Here is a 27,865-nt window from a genome sequence, read left to right as displayed (position 1 = left end):
CGACCCAAAAATAGCCCATAAATCACACCTAAAATAGCCAAAAAATCACAGCTAAAATCCCCCTGGATCACCCCAGAAATACGCAAAAATCCCACCCAAAATAGCCCAAAAATCCCACTCAAAATACCCCTGGATCAACCCAAAAATGGTCCAAAAATCACACTCAAAATAGCTCAAAAATCACATCTAAAATACCCCTGGATCACCCCAGAAATATACAAAAATCCCACCCAAAATAGCCCAAAAACCCCACTCAAAATAGCCAAAAAATCACACCAAAATACCCTGGATCGACCCAAAAATAGCCAAAAATCACACCTAAAATACCCTAAAAATCCCACCCAAAATAGCCAAAAAATCACACCTAAAATACCCCAGAAACAGCCAAAAAATCACACCTAAAATACCCAAAAAATCACACCTAAAATACCCCTGGATCACCCCAGAAATACACAAAAATCACACCTAAAATACCCAAAAATCCCACTCAAAATAGTCCAAAAATCTCACCTAAAATAGCCCAGATTGCCCCAAAAATTCCACCTAAAATGCCCCTGGATCGACCCAAAAATAGCCCAAAAATCCCACCTAAAATAGCCAAAAATCACACCTAAAATAGGCCAAAATCTCACCTAAAATAGCCCAAAAATCACACCTAAAATAGCCAAAAATCACACCTAAAATAGCCCAAAAATCACACCTAAAATAGCCCAAAAATCACACCCAAAATAGCCCTGAATCACCCCAGAAATACACAAAAATCCCACCCAAAATAGCCCAAAATCCCACCTAAAATAGCCCAAAATCCCACCTAAAATAGCCCAAAATCCCATCTAAAATAGCCAAAAATCACACCTAAAATAGCCAAAAATCACACCCAAAATAGCCCAAAATCACACCTAAAATAGCCAAAAAATCACACCTAAAATAGCCAAAAAATCACACCAAAATACCCTGGATTGACCCAAAATAGCCCAAAAATCACACCAAAATAGCCAAAAAATCACACTAAAATAGCCCAAAATCTCACCTAAAATAGCCAAAAAATCACACCTAAAATAGCCCAAAATCACACCTAAAATACCCAAAAAATCACACCTAAAATACCCTTGGATCACCCCAGAAATACACAAAAAAAACACCTAAAATACCCAAAAATCCCACTCAAAATAGTCCAAACATCACACCTAAAATAGCCCAAAAATCACACCCAAAATACCCCAGATAGACCCAAAAATAGCCCAAAAATCCCACCAAAATACTGCAAAAATCACACCTAAAATACACCTGGATCGACCCAGAAATACACAAAAATCACACCCAAAATACCCCAGATAGACTCAAAAATACCCCAAAAATTACACCTAAAATACCCAAAAAATCACACCTAAAATACCCTAAAAATCCCACCCAAAATAGCCCAAAAATCCCACCCAAAATAGCCCAAAAATCCCACCCAAAATAGCCCAAAAATCCCACCCAAAATAGCCCAAAAATCACACCCAAAATAGCCCTGAATCACCCCAGAAATACACAAAAATCCCACCTAAAATACCCCCAAAATACCCCTGGATCGACCCAAAAATAGCCAAAAATCACACCTAAAATACCCTTGGATCGATCCAGAAATAGCCCAAAAATCCCCCAAAAAATCCCCCCAAAAATACCCCAAAATCCCCCTGGATCGACCCAAAAATAGCCTAGAAATCACACTCAAAATAGCGCAAAAATCCCACCTAAAATACCCCAAAAATCACACCCAAAATACCCCTGGATCACCCCAGAAATACACAAAATCCCACCCAAAATATCCCAAAATCCCACTCAAAATAGCCCAGATAGACTCAAAAATACCCCAAAAATTACACCTAAAATACCCTAAAAATCCCACCCAAAATAGCCCTGGATCACCCCAGAAATACACAAAAATCCTACTCAAAATAGTCCAAAAATCACACCCAAAATACCCCAGATAGACCCAAAAATGGCCCAAAAATCACACCCAAAATAGCCCAAAATCCCACCCAAAATAGCCAAAAATCACACTCAAAATAGCCCAAAATCTCACCTAAAATAGCCAAAAAATCACACCAAAATACCCTGGATTGACCCAAAAATAGCCCAATAATCCCACCCAAAATACCCCAAAATCCCACCTAAAATAGCCCAAAAATCACACCTAAAATAGCCCAAAATCACACCTAAAATAGCCCAAAAATCACATCTAAAATAGCCCAAAATCTCACCTAAAATAGCCCAAAATCTCACCTAAAATAGCCAAAAATCACACCTAAAATAGCCAAAAATCCCACCTAAAATAGCCCAAAATCTCACCTAAAATAGCCCAAAAATCACACCTAAAATCTCCCTGGATTGACCCAAAACCAGTCCAAAAATCACACCCAAAATACCCCTGGATCACCCCAGAAGTACACAAAAATCCCACCCAAAATACCCGAAAAATCACACCTAAAATACCCCCAAAAATACCCCTGGATCACCTCAAAAATATCCCAAAAATCCCCCCCAAAATAGCCCAAAAATCACACATAAAATCCAACCCAAAATTCCCCCTGGATCATCCCAAAAATCCCCCCCCCCAAAATCCCCCTAGAGCACTCCAAAAATCCCCCAAAATCCCACAAAAATCCCTCCAAAATCCCCATGGACTGACCCAAAGATCCCCCCCAAATCCCCTGAATTCCCCCCAAATTCCCCCCAAAATCCATCCAAAAATCCCCAAATCCCCCAAAAATTCCCAAATCCCCCCCAAAACTATCCAAAATCTCCCCCAAAATTTCCCCCACACGCCCTAAATCCCCCCAAAATCCCCCCAAAATCCTCCAAAAATCCCCCCAAATCCCTCCAAAACCCCCTCAAATCTCCCCCAAATCCCCCAACCCTCCCCAAAATCCCCCCAAATCCCCCCAAAATCTCCCCCAACTCCCCCCCAAAGCCCCTCAACTCCCCCCAAAATCCCCCAAATCCCCAAAAAATTCCCCAAATCCCAAAAAAATTCCCCCAAATCCCCTGAATTCCCCCCAAATCCACCCCAAAATCCCTCCAAAACGCCCTCAAATCCCCCCTCAAAATCCCCAAATCCCCCAAAAATCCCTCAAATCCCTCCAAAATCCCCCCAAATCCCCTGAATTCCTCCAAAATTTCCCCCAACTCCCCCCAAATCCACCCCAAAATCCCTCCAAAGATCCGCAAATCCCCCCAAAACTCCCCCCAACACCCCCCCAAAATCTCTCAAATCCCCTGAATCACCCCCAAATCCACCCCAAAATCCCTCCAAAAATCCCCCAAATCTCCCCCAAAATCCTTCAAATCCTCTCCAAATCCCCCAAAATTCCCCCAAATCCCCCCTAGGACCCCTCAAACCTCCCCAGACCCCCCCCAATCCCCCTCCCCGCTGACCCTCGCGGTTGGCCTGCAGCGTGGACGCCCCCCCTCAAATCCCCTCAGACATCCCCCCAGGACCCCAGACCCCTCCCCAAATCCCCCCAGACCCCTCCAGGACCCCCCCATCCCCCCCTCCCCGCTGACCCTCGCGGTTGGCCTGCAGCGTGGACGCCTGGCTCAGGTTGGACGGGGCCTCGTCCATCAGCACGTCCTCCTGAGACTCGTCCTCGCCCGAGCGGCTCACTGGGGACAGGGACGGGGTCACACGGGGTCACACGGGGTCACACGGGGTCACACTGGGGTCAGGGGGCACTCAGGGACAGGGACACGGCCAGAGTCACTCAGGGACAGGGGTCACTCGGGGACAGGGGTCACACGGGGACAGGGGTCACACGGGGACAGGGACACGGCTAGGTCACTCGGGGACAGGGGTCAGGGGTCACACTGGGGTCAGGGGTCACTCAGGGACAGGGACACGGCCAGAGTCACTCGGGGACAGGGGTCAGGGGTCACACAGGGTCACACGGGGTCAGGGGTCACTCAGGAACAGGGACACGGCCAGAGTCACTCAGGGACAGGGGTCAGGGGTCACACGGGGTCAGGGGTCACTCAGGGACAGGGACACGGCCAGAGTCACTCGGGGACAGGGACACGGCTAGGTCACTCGGGGACAGGGGTCAGGGGTCACTCGGGGACAGGGGATCAGTGCAAGGGTCAGGGGTCATGGCCAGGGTCACTCAGGGACAGGGTCACACGGGGACAGGGGTCAGGAGTCACTCAGGGACAGGGACACGGCCAGGGTCACTCAGGGACAGGGGTCACACGGGGTCAGGGGGTCAGTGCAAGGGTCAGGGGGCACCTGGGGCAGGGGTCACATTGGGGTCAGGGGTCACTCAGGGACAGGGACATGGCCACAGTCACTCAGGGACAGGGGTCACTCGGGGACAGGGATACAGCCAGGGTCACTTGGGGACAGGGGTCAGGGGTCACTCAGGGAGAGGGACACAGCCAGAGTCACTCAGGGACAGGGGTCAGTGCAAGGGTCAGGGGTCACCCACGGTCAGGGGTCATTGCCAGAGTCACTCAGGGAGAGGGGTCACTCGGGGACAGGGGTCACTCGGGGACAGGGACACGGCCAGAGTCACTCAGGGACAGGGGTCACTCGGGGACAGGGGTCACTCAGGGAGAGGGACACGGCTAGGTCACTCGGGGACAGGGGTCAGGGGTCACACGGGGTCACACGGGGTCAGGGGTCACTCGGGGACAGGGACATAGCTAGGTCACTCGGGGACAGGGGTCAGGGGTCACTCAGGGACAGGGGATCAGTGCAAGGGTCAGGGGTCATGGCCAGGGTCACTCAGGGACAGGGGTCACTCAGGGACAGGGACACAGCCAGGGTCACTTGGGGACAGGGGTCACACGGGGACAGGGACACGGCCAGAGTCACTCAGGGACAGGGGGCACTCGGGGACAGGGACACGGCTAGGTCACTCGGGGACAGGGGTCAGGGGTCACACAGGGTCACACGGGGTCAGGGGTCACTCAGGGACAGGGACACGGCCAGAGTCACTCAGGGACAGGGGTCAGGGGTCACACGGGGTCAGGGGTCACTCAGGGACAGGGACACAGCCAGGGTCACTTGGGGACAGGGGTCAGGGGTCACACGGGGTCAGGGGGCACTCAGGGACAGGGACATGGCCATGGTCACCCGGGGCAGGGGTCAGTGCAAGGGTCAGGGGTCACCCACAGTCAGGGGTCATGGCCAGGGTCACTCAGGGACAGGGGTCACTCGGGGATAGGGGTCACTCGGGGACAGGGACACAGCCAGGGTCACTTGGGGACAGGGGTCAGGGGTCACTCAGGGACAGGGACATGGCCAGAGTCACTCAGGGACAGGGGTCACTCGGGGACAGGGGGACAGGGGTCACTCAGGGACAGGGACACGGCTAGGTCACTCGGGGACAGGGGTCAGGGGTCACACGGGGTCAGGGGGCACTCAGGGACAGGGACATGGCCAGAGTCACTCAGGGACAGGGGTCACTCGGGGACAGGGGTCAGGGGTCACTCGGGGACAGGGGATCAGTGCAAGGGTCAGGGGTCATGGCCAGGGTCACTCAGGGACAGGAGGCACTTGGGGACAGGGACACTGCCGGGGTCACTCGGGGACAGGGGTCAGTGCAAGGGTCAGGGGTCATGGCCAGGGTCACTCGGGCACAGGGAGCACTCAGGGACAGGGACACAGCCAGGTCACTCAGGGACAGGGGTCAGCACAAGGGTCAGTGGTCACCATGATGGTCAGGGGTCACTTTGAGGGTCAGGGGTCACCCCACTGTCTGAGCCGTCACTCAGCACTCAGTGGTCACTCAGCGGTCACTCACTGGTCACTCATTGGTCACTCAGCAGTCAGCGGTCGCTTATTGGTCACTCAACAGTCACTCATAGTCACCCAGTAATCACTCACTGGTCACTCACTGGTCACTCATTGGTCACTCAAGTGGTCAGTGGTCACTCACTGGTCACTCAGCAGTCACTGCTCCTTCATTGATCACGCACTGGTCACTCATTGGTCACTCACTGGTCACTCAGCACTCACTCATTGGTCACTCAGCACTCACTGGTCAGTGGTCACTGGTCACTCAGCACTCACTGGTCAGTGGTCACTGGTCACTCACTGGTCACTCATGGGTCACTCAGTGATCACTCAGCACTCACTGGTCAGTGGTCACTGAGCAGTCACTGATGGTCTCTCACTGGTCAGTGGTCACTCACTGGTCAGTAGTCACTGGTCACTCACTCAGTGGTCACTCATCACTCACTGGTCACTCACTGGTCACCCATTGGTCACTCATTGGTCACTCAGCAGTCACTGGTCACCCATGGGTCACCCATTGGTCACTGGTCCCTCACTGGTCAGTGGTCACTCACTGGTCACCCAGCGGTCACTCAGCACTCATTGGTCAGCGGTCACTCATTGTCACTGAGCACTTAGTGGTCACTCACTGGTCAGTGGTCAGTGGTCACTCAGCAGTCACTCACTCAGCACTCATTGGTCACTCAGCACTCACTGGTCAGTGATCACTCACTGGTCACCCAGCGGTCACTCAGCACTCATTGGTCACTGGTCACTCATCACTCAGTGGTCCCTCACTGGTCAGTGGTCATTCATTGGTCACTCAGTGGTCACCCATTGGTCAGTGGTCACTCACTGGTCAGTGGTCACTCAGTGGTCACTCACCGATGATGGCGCTGTTGCCGTCGGCGCCGTCCCGTTCCAGCAGCTCGTCGATCAGATCCTCCAGCTCGTTCTCCACCTGGGGGGCACAGGGGGGGTTTGGGGGCGCTGGGGGGGTTTGGGGAGGGGTCCCTGACCCCTGACCCTTGACCTCTGACCCCTGACCTGCATCTCCTGGGTGCTGAGCCCCTCGGGCTGCCCGGCCAGCACCACCGTGTCCCCCTCGGCCTCGCCGTCCATGTCCCCGTCGGCCGCCTCGGCCTGCGCCGCCTCCGCGTCCTCCTCGGGGGGCTCGGGGTCCCCGGGGTCACCTGGGGGGACACGGGGGACACAGGGGTCAGGGGGTCACAGGGGTCAGAGGGGACAGGAGGGGACAGAAGGAAACAGAGGGGACACCGGGATCAGGGGGTCACAGGGGACAGAAGGGTCAGGGGGGTCAGCAGGGTCAGGGGACAGAGGGGTCACAGGGGACAGAGGGGTCAGGGGGTCACAGGGGACAGAGGGGTCACAGGGGTCAGGGGGGACAGGAGGGTCAGTGGGGTCACAGAGGACAGAGGGGTCCCTTAGGTGTGGACAGGGGGTCCTTGGGGACACCAAGAGGGGTCACAGGGTGTGGTGGGGACACCAAGTGGGGGTCACAGGCTATGGGGGTTCCCCTGGGGGGACAGGGGGTTCCCTGCAGGTGTGGGTGACCCTGTGGGGTGTGACCTTGGGGTGACCCTGTGGGATGACCCCGGTGTGACCCCATGGCTGTGACCGCATGGTGACCCTATGGCTGTGACCCCAGTGTGACCCCGCAGTGACCCCATGGCTGTGACCCCATGGCCGTGACCCCATGGTGACCCCATGGTAGTGACCCCGTAGTGACCCCCACCCCATACCTCCGTCAGGGGGCGCCACCCCCGCCTTGTGGGCGCCCCCTTTGCCATGGGGTGACCCTGGGGGTGTGACCCCACAGTGACCCCATGGCTGTGACACCGTGGTGACCCCATGGCTGTGACCCCCTGGCTGTGACCCCCCTGGTTGTGACCCCGTGATGACCCTGCAGTGACCCCACGGCTGTGACCCCATGGTGACCGCATGGTGACCCTGAGGTGACCCCGTGGCTGTGACCCCATGGCTGCGACCCCATGGTGACCCCACGATGACCCCATGGCTGTGACCCCATGGCTGTGACCCCGTGATGACCCCATGCTGACCCCTATGTGACCCCGGTGTGACCCCATGGCCGTACCTCTGTTGGGGGGTGCCGCCCCGGCCTCGCGGGCGCCGCCATTGCCCTGGGGTGACCCCGTGGCAGTGACCCCCAGTATGACCCCATGGCTGTGACCCCACAATGACCCCATGGCAGTGACCCCATGGCTGTGACCCCATGCTGACCCAACAGTGACCCCCACGGCCGTACCTCCGTCGGGGGGCGCGGCCCCGCCCTCGCGGGTGCCGCCGTTGCCCTGGGGTGACCCCACGGCTGTGACCCCGTGGCTGTGACCCCATGGCTGTGACCCCGTGATGACCCCATGGCTGTGACCCCATGCTGACCCCCTGCTGACCCCATGATGACCCCACAGTGACCCCCACTGGTACCTCCGTCGGGGGGCGCGGCCCCGGCCTCGTGGGCGCCGCCGTTGCCCTGGGGTGACCCCATGGCTGTGACCCCACAGTGACCCCATGGCAGTGACCCCATGGCTGTGACCCCGTGGTGACCCCGCAGTGACCCCCATGGCTGTACCTCCGTCGGGGGGCGCGGCCCCGGCCTTGCGGGTGCCGCCGTTGCCCTGGGGTGACCCCATGGCTGTGACCCCATGGCTGTGACCCCCAGTATGACCCCATGGCTGTGACCCCACAATGACACCATGGCTGTGACCCCGTGGTGACCCCGTGCTGACCCCACAGTGACCCCCATGGCCGTACCTCCGTCGGGGGGCGCGGCCCCGGCCTCGCGGGCGCCGCCGTTGCCCTCGGCCTTGCTCTTGCTGGAGGAGCCCTTGGGCCCGAAGATGCCGCTGGGCTGGTTGACGATGCGCGACAGCGTCTCCAGCGGCTTCAGCGCTGCGTTCACCGTGTTGGCCATGTTGGGGCTGCGACGGGGGGACAGAGATGGTACCCCAAACGGGCGGGGACACCCCAAAACCGGCGGGGACACCCCAAACAAACAGGGAAACCCCAAAACCGGCAGGGATCCCAAATCCAACAGGGACACCCCAAAACCAGCGGGGACACCCCGAACCAAACAGGACACCCCAAAGTGGGGGGACACCAAACCAACAGGGACACACCAAACCAGCGGGGACACCCCTAAACCAACAGGGACACCCCAAAACTGGCGGGGACACCCCGAACCGGCGGGGACACCAAACCAACAGGGACAACCCGAACCGGCGGGGACACCAAACCCAACAGGGACACACTGAACCATCAGGGACACCCCAAACCAGCGGGGACACCCCAAAACTGGCGGGGACACCAAATTCAACAGAGACACCAAACCCAACAGGGACACCCCAAACTGGCGGGGACCCCAAATCCAAGAGGGACACCCTGAAACCGGTGGGGACACCCCACAGCCAGCAGGAACCCCCTAAAACCAGCAGGGACACCCCAAAACCAAACAGGGACACCCCGAAGCAGCAGGGACCCCAAATCCGACAGGGAAACCCCAACACCAACAAGGGCACCCCAAAATTGGCAGGGACACCCCAAAACCAAACAGGGACACCCCAACACCAACAGGGACACCCCAAACCGGCGGGGACACCCCACAGCCAACAGGGACACCCCAGATCCAACAGGGACACCCCGAACCAAACAGGACACCCCAAAAACAGTGGGGACACCCCGAACCAGCAGGAGGACCCTGAACTGGCAGGGACCCCGAACCAACAGGGACATCCCAACACCAACAGGGACACCCCAAACCAGCGGGGACACCCCTAAACCGACAGGGACACCAAACCAACAGGGACACCCCAGATCTAACAGGGACACCCCGAACCAGTGGGGACACCCCGAACCAGTGGGGACACCCCGAACCAGCGGGGACACCCCAAAACTGGCAGGGACACCAAACAAACAGGAACACACCGAACCGGCAGGGACACCAAACCAACAGGGACACCCCAAAACTGGCAGAGACACCCCTGAAACCAGCAGGGACCCCAAACCAAAAGGAACACCCCACAGCCAACAGGGACACCCCAACACAGCAAGGACCCCAAATCCAACAGGGACACCTCAAACCAAACAGGGACACCCCCAAACCGGCAGGGACACCCCAACACCAACAGGAACACCTCAAAACTGGCAGGGACACCCTGAACTAAACAGGGACATTCCAAACCAGCAAGGACACCCCCAAAGCAGCGGGGACACCCCGACACAGCAGGGACCCCAAATCCAACAGGGACACCCCGAACCTGGCAGGGACACCCCGAAAACAGCAGGGACACCCTGACACCAACAGGGACATCCCCAAACCAGCAGGGACACCCCAAACTGGCCGGGACACCCTGAACCAATAGGCCCCAAACCCCCCTCAGACCCCTCAAAACCCCCTGAGGACCATCCCAAACCCCCCAATGACCCCTCCAAATGGCCCCAAATCCCCCTTGGACCATCCCAAACCTCCTGAGGACCCCCCTAATCTTCCCCAAACCTCCCTCAGACAACCCCAAACCCCCCAATGACTCCCCCAAATGGCCCCAAATTCCCCTTAGACCATCCCAAACCCCCCGATGATGCCCCCAAATCCCCCTTGGACCCCCTCAAAGCCCCCTCGGATCCCCCCAATCTCCCCCAAAGCCCCCTGAGACCACCCCAAACCCCCCTCAGACCCCACAAACGACCCCAAATTCCCCTGGGACCATCCCAAACCCCCTGAGGACCTCCCCAATCTCCCCCAAACCCCCCTCAGACCACCCCAAACCCCCTCAGACCCCTCAAAACCCCCCGATGACCCCCCCAAATGGCCCCAAATCCCCCTTGGACCATCCCAAACCTCCTGAGGACTCCCCTAATTTTCCCCAAACCTCCCTCAGACAACCCCAAACCCCCCAATGACTCCCCCAAATGGCCCCAAATCCCCCTGGGACCATCCCAAACCCCCTGAGGACCCCCCAATCTCCCCCAAACCTCCCTGAGACAACCCCAAACCCCCTGAGGACCCCCCAAATCTCCCCCAAACCCCCCGAGGACCATCCCAAATCCCCCTTGGACCATCCCAATCTCCCCCAAATCCCCCTTGGACCATCCCAAACGACCCCAAACCCCCCTTGGACCATCCCAACCCCCCCAATGATGGCCCCAAATGGCCCCAAACCCCCTGAGGACCCTCCAATCTCCCCCAAACCTCCCTCATACCCCTCCAACACCCCCTCAGACGACCCCAAATCCCACTTGGACCATCCCAAACCCCCCGAGGACCCCCTCAATCTCCCCTAAACCCCACCTGGAGAGGTCGAGGCTGTGGGGCACGCGGGCCAGGTCGTTGACCAGCCCCTTCTTGAGGAAGAGGCGGATGATGTTGTTCATGCCGTTGTGCGGCGCCTTGGCCGCACTGCTGTAGAAGCTCGAGGTGGACGGGCACGACTCCATGATGGTGCTGATGATGCACATGACGGCCTGCAGCCTGCGGGGGAGCGGTCACTCGGGACAGGGGTCACTCGGGGGGCAGGGGTCACTCGGGGGGGGCAGTGGTCATTCAGGGGGTAGGGGTCACTCGGGGGGGAGCGGTCACTCAGGGGGGAGCGGTCACTCAGGGGAGGGGTCACTCGGGGGCAGTGGTCACTCAGGGACAGGGGTCACTCAGGGGGGGCAGGGGTCATTCAGGGGGTAGGGGTCACTCGGGGGGAGTGGTCACTCAGGGGATACCGGGGTCACTCAGGGGGCAGCAGTCACTCAAGAGCAGAGGTCAGGCAGTGGTCACTTAGGGGTAGCGGTCACTCATGGGCAGTTGTCACTCAGGGCAGTGGTCACTTGGGGCAGTGGTCACTCAGGGGCAGTGGTCACTTAGGGGCAGTGGTCACTCAGGGAAGTGGTCACTCAGGGAAGTGGTCACTCAGGGAAGTGGTCACTCAGGGCAGTGGTTACTCGGGGCAATGGTCACTCGAGGAGCAGTGGTCACTCGGGCAGTAGTCACTCAGGGGGGCTGTGGTCACTCAGGGGGGAGCGGTCACTCAGGGGGGCAGGGGTCACTCAGGGGGCAGTGGTCACTCAGAGGGTAGTGGTCACTCAGGGGACAGCACAGTGGTCATCCCAGGGGAAACTGCAGTGGTCACTCAGGGCAGTGGTCACTCAGGGCAGTGGTCACTCAGGGCAGTGGTTACTCGGGGCAATGGTCACTCAGGTGCAGTGGTCATTCAGGGGGTAGGGGTCACTCGGGGGGAGCGGTCACTCAGGGGCAGTGGTCACTCAGAGGAGGGGTCACTCAGAGGGTAGTGGTCACTCAGGGGACAGCACAGTGGTCATTCCAGGGGAAACTGCAGTGGTCACTCAGGGCAGTGGTCACTCAGGGAAGTGGTCACTTAGGGGCAGTAGTCACTCAGGGGCTGTGGTCACTCAGGGGGGCAGTGGTCACTTGGGCAGTGGAGTGGTCACTCAGGCAGAGATCAGGCAGAAGTCACTTGGGGGTAGTGGTCACTCAGGGGCAATGGTCACTCAGGTATAGCGGTCACTCAGGGCAGTGGTCACTCAGGGGGAGGGGTCACTCAGAGGGTAGTGGTCACTCAGGGGACAGCACAGTGGTCATTCCAGGGTAAACTGCAGTGGTCACTCAGGGCAGTGGTCACTCAGGAGACAACGGTCACTCGGGGCAGCAGTCACTCAGGGGGGGCAGTGGTCACTTATGGGCAGTGGTCACTCAGGGAAGTGGTCACTTGTGGCAGTGGTCACTCAGGCGTAGCGGTCACTCAAGGGGCAGTGGTCACTTGAGGGGCAGTGGTCACTCAGGGGGCAGTGGTCACTCAGAGGGCAGTGGTCACTCAGGGGACAGCACAGTGGTCATTCCAGGGGAAACTGCAGTGGTCACTCAGGGCAGTGGTTACTCGGGGCAGCGGTCACTCAGGGCAGTGGAGTGGTCACTTGGGGCAGTGTCATTCGAGGGGGGCCAGTGGTCACTCAGGGGGACAGCAGAGTGTCACTCAGGGGCAGTGGTCATTCAGGGGCAGTGGTCACTCGGGGCAGTGGCCACTCAGGGCAGTGGTCACTCAGGGTAGTAGTCACTCAGGGCAGTGGTCACTTCAGGGGACAGGGGTCACTCAGGGGGACACCGGTCGTGTGAGGGACAGGGGACAAGAGACAGCGGTCACCTCGAGGCTGTCCCTGCAGTGACCCCACACTGACCCCACACTGTCCCCACATTATCCAATGCTGTCCCCAGACCATCTCTGCAGTGACCCCACACTGTCCCCACTCTGTCCCCACTGTCTCCACACCATCCCCATTGTCCCCACACTGTCCCCACACTGTCCCCATTGTCCCCACGCTGTCCCCACTGTCCCCACACCATCCCCACTGTCCCCACACTGTCCCCACACTGTCCCCATTGTCCCCACGCTGTCCCCACTGTCCCCACACCATCCCCACTGTCCCCACACTGTCCCCACACTGTCCCCATTGTCCCCACGCTGTCCCCACTGTCCCCACACCATCCCCACTGTCCCCACACTGTCCCCACACTGTCCCCATTGTCCCCACGCTGTCCCCACTGTCCCCACACCATCCCCACTGTCCCCACACTGTCCCCACACTGTTCCCATTGTCCCCACTGTGCCCACACCATCCCCATTGTCCCTATGCTGTCCCCACACTGTCCCTACTGTCCCCATACTGTCCCCATTGTCCCCACTGTCCCCACACCATTCCCACACCATCCCCATTGTCCCTATGCTGTCCCCATTGTCCCCACACTGTCCCCACTCTGTCCCCATTGTCCCCACACTGTCCCCACCGTCCCCATTGTCCCCATGCTGTCCCCATTGTCCCCATGTTGTCCCATTGTCCCCACACTGTCCCCGCTGTCCCCGCTGTCCCCACTGTCCCCACGCTGTCCCCATTATCCCCCCATTGTCTCCATGCTGTCCCCGTTGTCCCCACTGTCCCCACACTGTTCCCACGCCATCCCCACACTGTCCCCATTGTCCCCACACTATCTCCACGCTCTCCCCATTGTCCCCACACTGTCTCCATTGTCCCCACACTATCCCCACACTGTCCCCACTCTGTCCCCACTGTCCCCCACACTGTCCCCACTGTCCCCATTGTCCCCATGCTGTCCTCACACTGTCCCCACTGTCCCCCACACTGTCCCCACTGTCCCCATTGTCCCCATGCTGTCCTCACACTGTCCCCACGCCATCCCCACACTGTCCCCATTATCCCCTCATTGTCTCCATGCTGTCCCCATTGTCCCCAGACTGTCCCCATTGTCCCCAGACCATCTGTGTAGTGACCCCCCATTGTACCCCACACTGTCCCCATTGTCCCCACTATCCCCACACCATCCCCACACTGTCCCCACGCTGTCCCCACTGTCCCCACCATCCCCACTATCCCCACACCATCCCCACACTGTCCCCATTGTCCCCACACTGTCCCCACGCTGTCCCCACTGTGCCCACACCATCCCCACTGTCCCCACGCTCTCCCCACACTGTCCCCACGCCATCCCCATGCTGTCCCCATTGCCCCCACTATCCCCACTGTCCCCACGCTCTCCCCACACTGTCCCCACTGTCCCCACACTATCCCCACTGTCCCCACGCCATCCCCACACCGTCCCCACCCTGTCCCCAGACCTGGCGTGTTTCTCGGTGCTCTCGGCCATGGCCAGGGCGCGGCCGAGCGCGGCCTTGACCTCGTTGACCAGCGCGACCTGGGCGTCGGTGCCGCTGCCGGCCGCGGCCAGGCTGGCCAGGAAGAGCCGCGCCAGCGCCGGCGTGTCCTTGTCCTCGGCGTTCTGCTGGTGCGGCAGCAGGTGGTCCAGGACAAAGGCCAGCACGCTGCAGTCCTGGGGGGACACGGGGGTCACACACCTGGGGACCTGGGGGGGTGACAGGGGACAGGGGACAGCAGAGGTGTCTGGGGGGACACGGGGGTCACACACCTGGGGACAGGGGGGGCTACAGGGGACAGGGGGGACCTGGGGGGGCTACAGGGGACAGGGGGACCTGGGGGGACATGGGGGACCTGGGGGGACACGGGGGTCACACACCCGGGGACAGCGGGGGGCTACAGGGGACAGGGGGGACCTGGGGGGGCTTCAGGGGACCCCAAGCACAGCGACACGGGGGTCACACACCTGGGGACAGCGGGGGGCTACAGGGGACAGGGGGACCTGGGGGGGTGACAGGGGACAGGGGATAGTGCTGACGTGTCTGGGGGGACAGAGGGGTGACACACCCAGGGGACAGGGGGGGCTTCAGGGGACAGGGGGACCTGGGGGGACACGGGGGTCACACACCTGGGGACAGCAGGGGGCTACAGGGGACAGGAGGGACCTGGGGGGACAGGGGGACCTGGGGGGACATGGGGGACCTGGGGGGACATGGGGGTCACACACCTGGGGACAGCAGGGGGTTAGAGGGGACAGGGGGACCTGGGGGGGCTTCAGGGGACCCCAAGCACAGGGACACGGGGGTCACACACCTGGGGACAGGGCGGGGCTACAGGGGACAGGGGGGACCTGGGGGGACTCGGGGGTCACACACCTGGGGACAGCGGGGGGCTACAGGGGACAGGAGGGACCTGGGGGGACCTGGGGGGGGCTACAGGGGACAAGGGGGCCCCCAGAACAGGGGACAGCGCTGAGGTGTCTGGGGGGACAGGGGGGTCACACACCTGGGGGACAGGGGGGCCAAAGGGGACAGGGGGGACCTGGGGGGGGCTTCAGGGGACAGGGGACAGTGTTGAGGTATCTGGGGGGACACAGGGGTGACACACCCAGGGGACAGGGGGGATCTGTGTGGGCGACAGGGGGGACCTGGGGCAGCAGGGGACAGCACTGAGGTGTCTGGGGGGACAGGGGGGTCACACACCTGGGGACAGGGCGGGGCTACAGGGGACAGGGGGGACCTGGGGGGGCTTCAGGGGACAAGGGACAGCGCTGAGGTGTCTGAGGGGACACGGGGGTCACACACCTGGGGACGGTGGGGCTTCAGGGGACAGGGGGAACCTGGGGGGGCTACAGGGGACAGGGGGCCCCCAGCACAGGGGACAGTGCTGAGGTGTCTGGGGGGACACAGGGGTCACACACCTGGGGACAGCGGGGAGCTAGAGGGGACAGGGGTCCCTGGAGCACAGGGAGGTGACAGGGGACATCAGGGTGTGGGGACAGGAGACCCCAAGGTAAAGGGACAAGGGACCCCAGGGTGTGGGGACAGGGGACCCCCAGCACAGGGGACAGGGCTGAGGGGTCTGAGGGGACACAGGGGTCACACACCCAGGGGACAGGGGGGACCTGGGGGAGCTGTCCCCATGTCACTGCCTTGATGAGCTCGGACTGGCCCTGTCCCTGTCCCCCATCCCCGGTGTCGCTGTCCCCGCGGTGTCACCTCCTTGATGAGCTCGGACTGGCCCTGTCCCTGCTGTCCCTGTCCCTGTCCCCAGGTGTCCCTGTCCCCATTGTCACCTCCTTGATGAGCTCGGACTGGCCCTGTCCCTGTCCCCCATCCCCAGGTGTCCCCAGGTGTCCCCAGGTGTCCCTGTCCCCATGGTGTCACCTCCTTGATGAGCTCGGACTGGCCCTGTCCCCCATCCCCAGGTGTCCCCTGCTGTCCCTGTCCCTGTGTCACCTCCTCGATGAGCTCGGACTGGCCCTGTCCCTGCTGTCCCTGTCCCCAGGTGTCCCTGTCCCCATTGTCACCTCCTTGATGAGCTCGGACTGGCCCTGTCCCTGCTGTCCCTGTCCCCAGGTGTCCCCGGTGTCCCTGTCCCCATTGTCACCTCCTTGATGAGCTCGGACTGTCTCTGTCCCCCATCCCCAGGTGTCTCCGGTGTCCCTGTCCCCGCGGTGTCACTTCCTTGATGAGCTCGGACTGGCCCTGTCCCTGCTGTCCCTGTCCCTGTCCCTGTCCTCCATCCCCAGGCGTCCCCTGGCTGTCCCTGTCCCCGTGTCACCTGCTTGATGAGCTCGGACTGTCCCTGTCCCCCATCCCCAGGTGTCCCCGGTGTCCCTGTCCCCATGGTGTCACCTCCTTGATGAGTTCAGACTGGCCCTGTCCCTGCTGTCCCTGTCCCCAGGTGTCCCTGTCCCCATGGTGTCACCTCCTTGATGAGCTTGGACTGGCCCTGTCGCTGTTGTCCCTGTCCCCAGTGTCCCTGTCCCCGCGGTGTCACCTCCTTGATGAGCTCGGACTGGCCCTGTCCCCCATCCCCAGGTGTCCCCTGGCTGTCCCTGTCCCCAGTGTCCCCGTCCCCGTGTCACCTCCTTGATGAGCTCGGACTGGCCCTGTCCCTGTCCCTGCTGTCCCTGTCCCCAGTGTCCCCGTCCCCGTGTCACCTCCTTGATGAGCTCGGACTGGCCCTGGCCCTGCTGTCCCTGTCCCTGTCCCCAGGTGTCCCTGTCCCCATGGTGTCACCTCCTTGATGAGCTCGGACTGGCCCTGTCCCTGTCCCTGCTGTCCCTGTCCCCATTGTCACCTCCTTGCTGAGCTCGGACTGGCCCTGTCCCTGCTGTCCCTGTCCCCCACCCCTGCTGTCCCTGTCCCCGTGTCACCTCCTTGATGAGCTCGGACTGGCCCTGTCCCTGCTATCCCTGTCCCCAGGTGTCCCTGTCCCCATGGTGTCACCTCCTTGATGAGCTCGGACTGGCCCTGTCCCCGCTGTCCCCCATCCCTGCTGCCCCTGTCCCCATGCTGTCACCTCCTTGATGAGCTCGGACTGGCCCTGTCCCTGTCCCCCATCCCCAGTGTCCCTGTCCCCATGGTGTCACCTCCTTGATGAGCTCGGACTGGCCCTGTCCCCCATCCCCAGGTGTCCCCTGCTGTCCCTGTCCCCATGGTGTCACCTCCTTGATGAGCTCGGACTGGCCCTGTCCCCCATCCCCAGGTGTCCCCAGTGTCCCTGTCCCCGCGGTGTCACCTCCTTGATGAGCTCGGACTGGTCCTGTCCCTGTCCCTGCTGTCCCTGTCCCCAGGTGTCCCTGTCCCCGTGTCACCTCCTTGCTGAGCTCGGACTGGCCCTGTCCCTGTTGTCCCTGTCCCCAGTGTCCCTGTCCCCGTGTCACCTCCTTGATGAGCTCGGACTGTCCCTGTCCCTGTTGTCCCTGTCCCCATGGTGTCACCTCCTTGATGAGCTCGGACTGGCCCTGTCCCCCATCCCCAGGTGTCCCCTGGCTGTCCCTGTCCCCTGCTGTCCCTGTCCCCGCGGTGTCACCTCCTTGATGAGCTCGGACTGGCCCTGTCCCTGTCCCCCATCCCCAGGTGTCCCCAGTGTCCCTGTCCCCGTGTCACCTCCTTGATGAGCTCGGACTGGCCCTGTCCCCGCTGTCCCCCATCCCTGCTGCCCCTGTCCCCATGCTGTCACCTCCTTGATGAGCTCGGACTGGCCCTGTCCCTGTCCCCCATCCCTGCTGTCCCTGTCCCCCATCCCTGCTGTCCCTGTCCCCCATCCCTGCTGTCCCCATCCCCGTGTCACCTCCTTGATGAGCTCGGACTGGCCCTGTCCCCCATCCCCAGGTGTCCCCAGTGTCCCCATCCCCGTGTCACCTCCTTGATGAGCTCGGACTGGCCCTATCCCTGCTGTCCCTGTCCCCAGGTGTCCCTGTCCCCATTGTCACCTCCTTGATGAGCTCGGACTGGCCCACGCTGTAGCTGTAGTTGGCGATCAGCGCGGCGATGCCCACGTAGGAGCGCACCAGCTCCGCCAGCAGCCGCAGGATGGTCGAGGTCGGCATCAGGGGCTTGGAGCCGCGCGCCCGGCCCCGCTCCTCGCCCCGCTCCCCATCCTTGTCCTTGCGGCCATCGCGGCCCTCCTCGGGGCTGGACGCTGTGGGGACACGGGGACGGGGTCAGGGACAGGGTCAGGGACATAGGGATGGTGTCAGGGGGACACGGACATGGGGACAGGGTCAGGGACATGGAGACAGGGTCATGGGGACAGGGTCAGGGACATGGGGACAGGGATACAGGGACAGGGTCAGGGACATGGGGACAGGGACATGGGGACAGGGTCAGGGACAGGGGGACAGGGATACAGGGACAGGGTCAGGGACATGGGGACAGGGACATGGGGACAGGGTCAGGGACAGGGGGACAGGGATACAGGGACAGGGTCAGGGACATGGGGACAGGGACATGGGGACAGGGGGACAGGGACATGGGGACACGGTCATGGGGACAGGGACATGGGGACAGGGTGAGGGACAGGGGGACAGGGTCAGGGTCAGGGTCAGGGACACGGGGACAGGGTCAGGGACATGGGGCAGGGACACAGGAACACAGGGACAGGGTCAGGGACACGGGGACGGGATGGGACACAGGGATAGGGTCAAGGACACAGGGACATGGGGATGGTGTCAGGGACATGGGGACAGGGTCAGGGGATGGGACATGGGGATGTGTCAGGGGACATGGGGACAGGGACACAGGGACAAGGACAGGGACATAGGGTCAGGGACATGGGGACAGGAACACGGGGACAGGGTGAGGGACATGGGGACAGGGACATGATGGGGACACCAGGGGACATCAGGGGGACATCAGGGGGACATGGGGACAGGAACACGGGGACAGGGACACACGGGGACAAGGTCAGGGGACATGGGGACAGGTACATGGGGACACAGGGACACAGGGACAGAGACATGGGGACAGGGTCAGGGACACAGGGACAGGGTCAGGGATATGGGAACAAGGTCAGGGACATGGGGACAGGGACACGGGGACAAGGTCAGGGATACAGGGACGGGATCAGGGGGACAGGGTCAGGGACATGGCGACAGAGACACAGGGACAGGGACACAGGGATAGGGTCAGGGACACAGGGACATGGGGATGGTGTCAAGGACATGGGGACAGGGACAGGGACAGGGGACAGGGTCAGGGACATGGGGACAAGGTCAGGGACACAGGGATGGGATCAGGGGGACAGGGTCAAGGACAGGGGGACAGGGACATGGGGACAGGGTCAGGGATGGTGTCAGGGTCACGGACATGGGGACAGGGACATGGAGACAGGATGAGGGACATGGGGACAAGGTCAGGGACATGGGGACGGGATCAGGGGACATGGGGACAGGGACATGGGGACAGGGACATGGGGACAGGGTCAGGGACATAGGGAAGTGTCAGGGGACAGGGACACGGGGACAGGGACATGGTGTCAGGGACACAGGGACAGGGACACAGGAATAGAGTCAGGGACACAGGGACATGGGGATGGTGTCAGGGACATGGGGACAGGGACACGGAGACAGGGTGAGGGACATGGGGACAAGGTCAGGGGACACGGGGACAGGTACACGGGGACACAGAAATAGGGACAGAGACATGGGGACAGGGTCAGGGACACAGGGACAGGGTCAGGGATATGGGAACAAGGTCAGGGATACAGGGACGGGATCAGGGGGACAAGGTCAGGGACAGGGGGACAGGGACACAGGGACAGGGTCACGGACAGGGTCAGGGACATGGCGACAGGGACATGGTGACAGGGTCAGGGACATGGGGACAAGGTCAGGGACAGGGGGACAGGGATACAGGGACAGGATCAGGGACATGGGGACAGGGTCAGGGACACAAGGACAGGGTCAGGGACATGGGGACAGGGATACAGGGACAGGGACACAGGGATAGGGTCAGGGACACAGGGACATGGGGACAGGGTGAGGGACATGGGGACAGGGACATGGGGACAAGGTCAGGGACACGGGGACGGATCAGGGAGACAGGGTCAGGGACAGGGGGACAGGGACACGGGGACAGGGACATGGGGATGACGTCAGGAACATGGGGACAGGGACACAGACATGGGGACAGGGTCAGGGATGGTGTCAGGGACATGGGGACAGGGTCAGGGACATGGGGACAAGGTCAGGGACAGGGTCAGGGACATGGGGACAGGGACACGGGGACAGGGTCAGGGACACAGGGTCAGGGTCAGGGACATGGGGACAGGGTCAGGGACATGGGGCAGGGACACAGGAACACAGGGACAGGGTCAGGGAACAGAGTCAGGGACATGGCGACAGAGACACGGGGACAGGGACACAGGGACATGGGGATGTTGTCAGGGACATGGGGACAGGGTCAGGGGACAAGGGGACAGGGTCAGGGACATGGGGATGTGTCAGGGGACAGGGACACGGGGACACAGGGACAAGGACAGGGACACAGGGTCAGGGACACGGGGACAGGAACATGGGGACAGGGTGAGGGACATGGGGACAGGGACATGGGGACAGGGACATGGGGATGGTGTCAGGAACATGGGGACAGGGACAGGGGTACAGGGTGAGGGACACGGGGACAGGGTAAGGGACACAGGGACAGGGACATGGGGACAGGGTCAGGGACATGGGGACAGGGTCAGGGACATGGGGTTGGTGTCAGGGACACAGGGACAGGGATGGTGTCAGGGAACATGGGGACAGGGTTAGGGGACACAGGGACACGAGGGGACAGTGCCACCTTCTCCCTGGGGGGTGCCCGAGGGCGGGGTCTCGGCCGCGGCTCCGTCAGCAGCGAACACCTGGGCCTGGGGGAGGGGGAGGGGTCAGAGCCTGGGGGGGCAAATCACCCCAGGACACCCAAATACCCCAAAACCCCCCAGAGCCACCCCAAAACCACCCCAGAGCCCCCCAAAACCCCCCCAGAGCCCCCCAAAAACCACCCCAGAGCCCCCAAACTGCCCCAGAGCCACCCCAAAACCACCCCAGAGCCCCCCAAAACCACCCCAGAGCCCCCCAAAACCACCCCAGAGCCACCCAAAACCACCCCAGAGCCCCCTAAACTGCCCCAGAGCCACCCCAAATACCCCAAAACCACCCCAGAGCCCCCCAAACTGACCCTGAGACCCCCAAAACTGCCCTATAGCCCCCCAAACTCCCCCTCAAACTGCCCCACAGCCCCCCCAAACCACCCCATAACCCCCCCAGACCACCCCAAACCACCCCAACTGCCCCATAACCCCCCAAATTGCCCTATAACCCTCCCAAACCCCCCTCAAACACTTCCCAGCCCCCCCAAACTCCCCTCATAACTCCCCCAAACCACCCCAGAGCCCCTCCCAATCACCCCATAACCCCCCTAAACTGCCCTATAACCTTCTCAGACTGCCCCATAACCCCCCCAAACCGCCCCATAACCCCCCAAACCACCCCACAGCTGCCCCATAACCCCCCAAAATCACCTCATAACACCTCCAAACCACCCCATAACCCCCCCATACCCCCCCAAACCACCCCATAACCCCCCAAACCACCCCATAACCCCCCCAAATCACTCCCTAAGCCCTCCCAGCCCCCCCAAACCACCCCATAACCCCCCCAAACTGCTCCTCAGCCCCCCCAAACTGCCCTATGACTCCCTCAATCCCCCAAAACCGCCCCACAGCTCCCCCAAAACCACTCCCTAACCCCTCCCAGCCCCCCCAAACCACCCTAAAACCCCCCCAAATCACTCCCTAACCCCTCCCAGCCCCCCCATCCCCCCCCCAGCCCCCGCAGTCCGTACGTTGATGGCGAAGCCGGCGGGCGGGTCGAAGTCGGCCGGGGGCCGGGTCAGGCTGCGGTACTGCTGGTACATGTCGTCCCCAATGTCCGACAGCAGCTGGCTCACCTCGCTGGGCGCCGCGCTCTTGGGGTCCCCCTTGTCACCTGCGGGGGGACACGGCCCTCAGGGGACACGGGAACCCCCAGGGGGGATGGGGGCAGCTGGATTGGTTTGATGGGGGCACCCTAAATGTTCCTGTATGGGAACCCCAAATGTTCCTGTATGGACACCCCAAATCCTTCCTGTATGGGAACCTCAATTGTTCCTATATGGGCACCCCAAATGTTCCTATATGGGCACCCCAAATGTTCCTGTATGGGCACCCCAAATGTTCCTGTATGGGCACTCTGATTGCTCCTGTATGGGCACCCCAAATCCTTCCTATATGGGCACCCCAAATCCTTCCTATATGGGCACTCTGATTGCTCCTGTATGGGAACCCCAAATGTTCCTATATGGGCACCTTGATTGTTCCTGTATGGACACCCCAAATCCTTCCTGTATGGGCACCCGGATTGTTCCTGTACTGGCACCCCAGATGTTCCTGTATGGGCACCCCAAATGTTCCTGTATGGGCACCCCAATTATTCCTAAAATCCTTCCTATATGGGCATCCCAATTGTTCCTATATGGGCACCCCAAATATTCCTATATGGGCACTCTGATTGCTCCTGTATGGGTACCCCAATTATTCCTATATGGGCACCCGTTTCTTCTCTATATGGGCACCCCAAATGTTCCTATATGAACACCCCAATTCTGTATGGGCACCCCAATTGTTCCTGTACTGGCACCCCATATGTTCCTGTATGGGCACCTTGATTGCTCCTATATGGGCACCCCAACTGTTTCTATATGGGCACCCCAATTCTTTCTATATGGGCACTCCAAATCCTTCCTATATGGGCACCCCAATTGTTCCCGTACGGGCACCCCAAATGTTCCTATATGGGCACTCTGATTGCTCCTGTATGGGAACCCCAAATGTTCCTATATGGGCACTCTGATTGCTCCTGTATGGGAACCCCAAATGTTCCTATATGGGCACCCCAAATGTTCCTATGTGGGCACCCGGACTGCTCCTGTATGGGTACCCCAAATGTTCCTATATGGGCACCTTGATTGTTCCTGTATGGACACCCCAAATCCTTCCTGTATGGGCACCCGGATTGTTCCTGTACTGGCACCCCAGATGTTCCTGTATGGGCACCCCAAATGTTCCTGTATGGGCACCCCAATTATTCCTAAAATCCTTCCTATATGGGCATCCCAATTGTTCCTATATGGGCACCCCAAATATTCCTATATGGGCACCCGTTTCTTCTCTATATGGGCACCCCAAATGTTCCTATATGAACACCCCAATTCTGTATGGGCACCCCAATTGTTCCTGTACTGGCACCCCATATGTTCCTGTATGGGCACCTTGATTGCTCCTATATGGGCACCCCAACTGTTTCTATATGGGCACCCCAATTCTTTCTATATGGGCACCCCAAATGTTCCCGTACGGGCACCCCAAATGTTCCTATATGGGCACTCTGATTGCTCCTGTATGGGAACCCCAAATGTTCCTATATGGGCACTCTGATTGCTCCTGTATGGGAACCCCAAATGTTCCTATATGGGCACTCTGATTGCTCCTGTATGGGAACCCCAAATGTTCCTATATGGGCACCCCAAATGTTCCTATGTGGGCACCCGGACTGCTCCTGTATGGGTACCCCAATTATTCCTATTTGGGCACCCCAAATGTTCCTATATGGGCACTTGGATTGTTCTGATAGGGGCACCCCAAATGTTCCTGTATGGGCACCCCTAATGTTCCTATACAGGCACCCCAAGTGTTCCTATATGGGCACCCCAAATCCTTCCTATATGGGCACCCCAAATGTTCCTATATGGGCACCCCAAATCCTTCCTGTATGGGCACTCTGATTGCTCCTGTGTGGGCACCCCAAATGTTCCTATGTGGGTACCCCAAATATTTCTATATGGGCACCCCAATTGTTCCTGTATGGGTACCCCAATTATTCCTATATGGGTACCCCAAATGTTCCTGTATGGGCACCCCAATTGTTCCTGTATGGGCACCCCAAATGTTCCTGTATGGGCACCCCAATTATTCCTATATGGGCACCCCAAATGTTCCTATATGAACACCCCAATTCTATATGGGCACCTCAATTGTTCCTATACAGGTACCTCAAATATTCCTGTATGGGCACCCCAAATGTTCCTATATGGGCACCCCAATTATTCCTGTATGGGCACCCCAATTATTCCTATATGGGCACTCCAAATGCTCCTATATGGGCACCCCTAATGTTCCTATACAGGCACCCCAAATCCTTCCTATATGGGCACCTCAAATGTTCCTACATGGGCATCCCAAATGTTCCTATATGGGCACCCTAAATGTTCCTATATGGGCACCTTGATTGCTCCTATATGGCCACCCCAGTTTCTTCTCTATATGGGCACCCCAATTGTTCCTATATGGGCACTCTGGTTGCTCCTATATGGGCACCCCAATTCTATGTGGGCACTCCAAATGTTCCTACACAGGCACCCCAAATGTTCCTATATGGGCACCTGGATTGCTCCTGTATGGGCACCCCAATTCTTTCTATATGGGCACTCCAAATCCTTCCTATATGGGCACCCCAATTGTTCCCGTACGGGCACCCCAAATGTTCCTATATGAACACCCCAATTCTATATGGGCACCTCAATTGTTCCTATACGGCCACCTCAAATATTCCTGTATGGGCACCCCAAATGTTCCTATATGGGCACCCCAAATGTTCCTGTATGGGCACCCCAAATGTTCCTGTATGGGCACCCCAAATGTTCGTGTATAGGCACCCCAAATGTTCCTATATGGACACCCCAATTTCTTCTCTATATGGACACCCCAATTTTTATCTACGTGGACATCTTGATTGCTCCTATATGGTCACCCCCATTCTTTCTATATGGACACCCCAAATGTTCCTATATGGGCACCCCAAATCATTCTATATGGGCACCTTGACTGCTCCTATATGAACACCCCAATTTCTTCTCTGTATGGGCACCCCAATCCATTCCCTATATGAACACTTCAATTCCTTTCCTATATGGTCACCCCAATTTCTTCTCTATATGGTCACCCCAATTTCTTCTCTATATGGACACCCCAGTTTCTTCTCTATATGGGCACCTTGATTGCTCCTGTATGGGCACCCTGAATGTTTCTATATGGGCACTCTGATTGCTCCTGTATGGACATCCCAATTTCTTCTCTGTATGGGCACCCCACCAATTCTTCCTGTATGGATACCCCAATTTTTTCTCTATATGTGCATCCCAATTCTTCCTATATGGACACCCCAATTTCTTCTCTATATGGGCACCTTGATTACTCCTGTATGGGCACCCCAATTCTTCCTGTATGGGCACCCTAATTTTTTCTCTATATAGGCACCCCAATCCCTTCCATATATGGGCACCCCAATTTCTTCTCTATATGTTCACCCTGACTGCTCCTGTATGGACACCCCAATTTCTTCCCTGTATGGGGACCCTGATTGCCCCAGTCCCAAGCCCCCCAAACCTTTGTCAGTCTGTCAGATCATTGCACAGGACACCCCAAATCCTGTTCCATGTGCCCCCACTCCTCCCCCTGCACCCCAAACCTTTGTCAGAGTCTGGTGAGCACCCAGGGCCTTGCACAGGACACCCCAACTCCAGTTCCACATGAACCCCACTCCTCTCCCTGCACCCCAAACCTCGTGCCCCATGCCCAAGCCCCTCAAAATCCTGTCACAGTCCCTTGTCAGAGTCTGGTGAGCATCCAGGACACCCCAAATCCTGTTCCACGTGCCCTTCACTCCTCTCCCTGCACCCCAAACCTCCCTGGGGCTGTTCTGCCTCATCCCAAACCCTTGTCAAAGTCTGGAGCACCCAGGGCCTTGCACAGGACACCCCAAATCCTGTTCCACATGCCCCCCACCCTTCCCCCTGCACCCCAAACCTCCCTAGGGGTATCCCAAGCCCCCCCAAACCCTTGTCAGACTCTGGTGAGCACCCAGGGCCTTGCACAGGACACCCCAACTCCTGTTCCACGTGCCCCCCATTCCCCTTCCTGCACCCCAAACCTCCCTGGGGTTGTTCTGCCCCATCCCAAGCCCCTCAAATGTTGTCAGAACACCCAGGGCCTTGCACAGGATGCCCCAAATCCTGCTCCATGTGCCCCCCACTCCTCCCCCTGCACCCCAAACCTTTGTCAGTCTGGTGAGCACCCAGGGCATTGCACAGGACACCCCAAATCCTGTCCCATGTGCCCCCCACCCCTCCCCCTGCACCCCAAACCTCCCTGGGGGTATCTCAAGTCCCCCCAAACCATTATCAGAGCACCCAGGGCATTGCACAGGACACCCCAAATCCTGTTCCACTCCTCCCCTGTACCCCAAATCTTTGTTACACTCTCGTGTCAGAGTCTGGAGGATGCTCAGAGCATTGCACAGGACACCCCAAATCCTGCTCCACGTGCACCCTACACCTCTCTGGGGTGCCTGACTCCATCCTAAGCCCCCCCAGACTATTGTCAGAGTCTGGTGAGTACCCAGGGGTGTTGCACAGGACACCCCAAATCCTGTTCCATGTGGCCCCCACTCCTCCTCCAGGCCCCAAACCTTTGTCACAGTCCCTTTTCAGAGTCTGGAGGACACCCAGGGCATTACACAGCTCACCCCAATTCCTGTTCCATGTGCCCTCCACTCCTCCCCCTGCACCCCAAACTTCCCTGGGGGTATCCCAAGCCCCCCCAAACCATTATCAGAGCATCCAGGGCATTGCGCAGGACACCCCAAATCCTGTTCCACTCCTCCCCTGTACCCCAAACCTTTGTTACACTCTCGTGTCAGAGTCTGGAGAACGCTCAGGACATTGCACAGGACACCCCAAATCCTGTTCCAGGTGCACCCTACACCTCTCTGGGGTGCCTGACTCCATCCCAAGCCCCCCCAAACTATTGTCAGAGTCTGGTGAGCACCCAGGGCATTGCACAGGACACCCCAATTCCTGCTCCATGTGCCCTCCACTCCTCCCCCTGTACCCCAAACCTCCCTGGGGGTGTCTGCCTCCATCCCAAGCCCCTCAAATGTTGTCAGAGCACCCAGGGCATTACACAGGACACCCCAATTCCTGTTCCACGTGCACCCCACTTCTCCCCCTGCACCCCAAACCTTTGTCAGAATCTGGTGAGCACCCAGGGCCTTGCACAGGACACCCTAAATTCTGTTCCACGTGCACCCCACTCCTCTTCCTGCACCCCAAACCTTTGTCACACTCTCATGTCAGAGTCTGGAGGACACCCAGGGCATTGCACAGGACCTCCCAGTTCCTGTTCCAGGTGCCCCCCACTCCTCTCCCTGCACCCCAAACCTCTCTGGGTCTAATCTGCCCCATCCCCACACCCCAAACCCTTGTCACACTCTCGTGTCAGACTCTGGTGAGCACCCAGGGCATTACACAGGAC

General features: G+C 59.3%; 1 protein-coding gene across 1 annotated transcript in view; it reads right to left on the bottom strand.

The window, feature by feature from the left end:
- Nucleotides 1-27,865, bottom strand: part of HUWE1 (HECT, UBA and WWE domain containing E3 ubiquitin protein ligase 1) — a 168,024-nt gene that overhangs the window by 55,172 nt on the left and 84,987 nt on the right. The window contains 9 exon segments of the mRNA XM_033083465.1: nt 3,550-3,648; nt 6,641-6,716; nt 6,803-6,948; nt 8,549-8,715; nt 11,082-11,261; nt 14,428-14,639; nt 18,408-18,616; nt 21,259-21,325; nt 22,303-22,445. Of these exon segments, the coding sequence (XP_032939356.1) occupies nt 3,550-3,648; nt 6,641-6,716; nt 6,803-6,948; nt 8,549-8,715; nt 11,082-11,261; nt 14,428-14,639; nt 18,408-18,616; nt 21,259-21,325; nt 22,303-22,445 (1,299 nt within the window).

The sequence above is a fragment of the Catharus ustulatus genome, chromosome 32 (assembly GCF_009819885.2).
Source record: "Catharus ustulatus isolate bCatUst1 chromosome 32, bCatUst1.pri.v2, whole genome shotgun sequence".
In the NCBI taxonomy this organism is placed as follows: domain Eukaryota; kingdom Metazoa; phylum Chordata; class Aves; order Passeriformes; family Turdidae; genus Catharus; species Catharus ustulatus.
The sequence above is the reverse complement of the archived record's forward strand: the minus strand, read 5'-3'. Positions and strand labels throughout refer to the sequence as shown.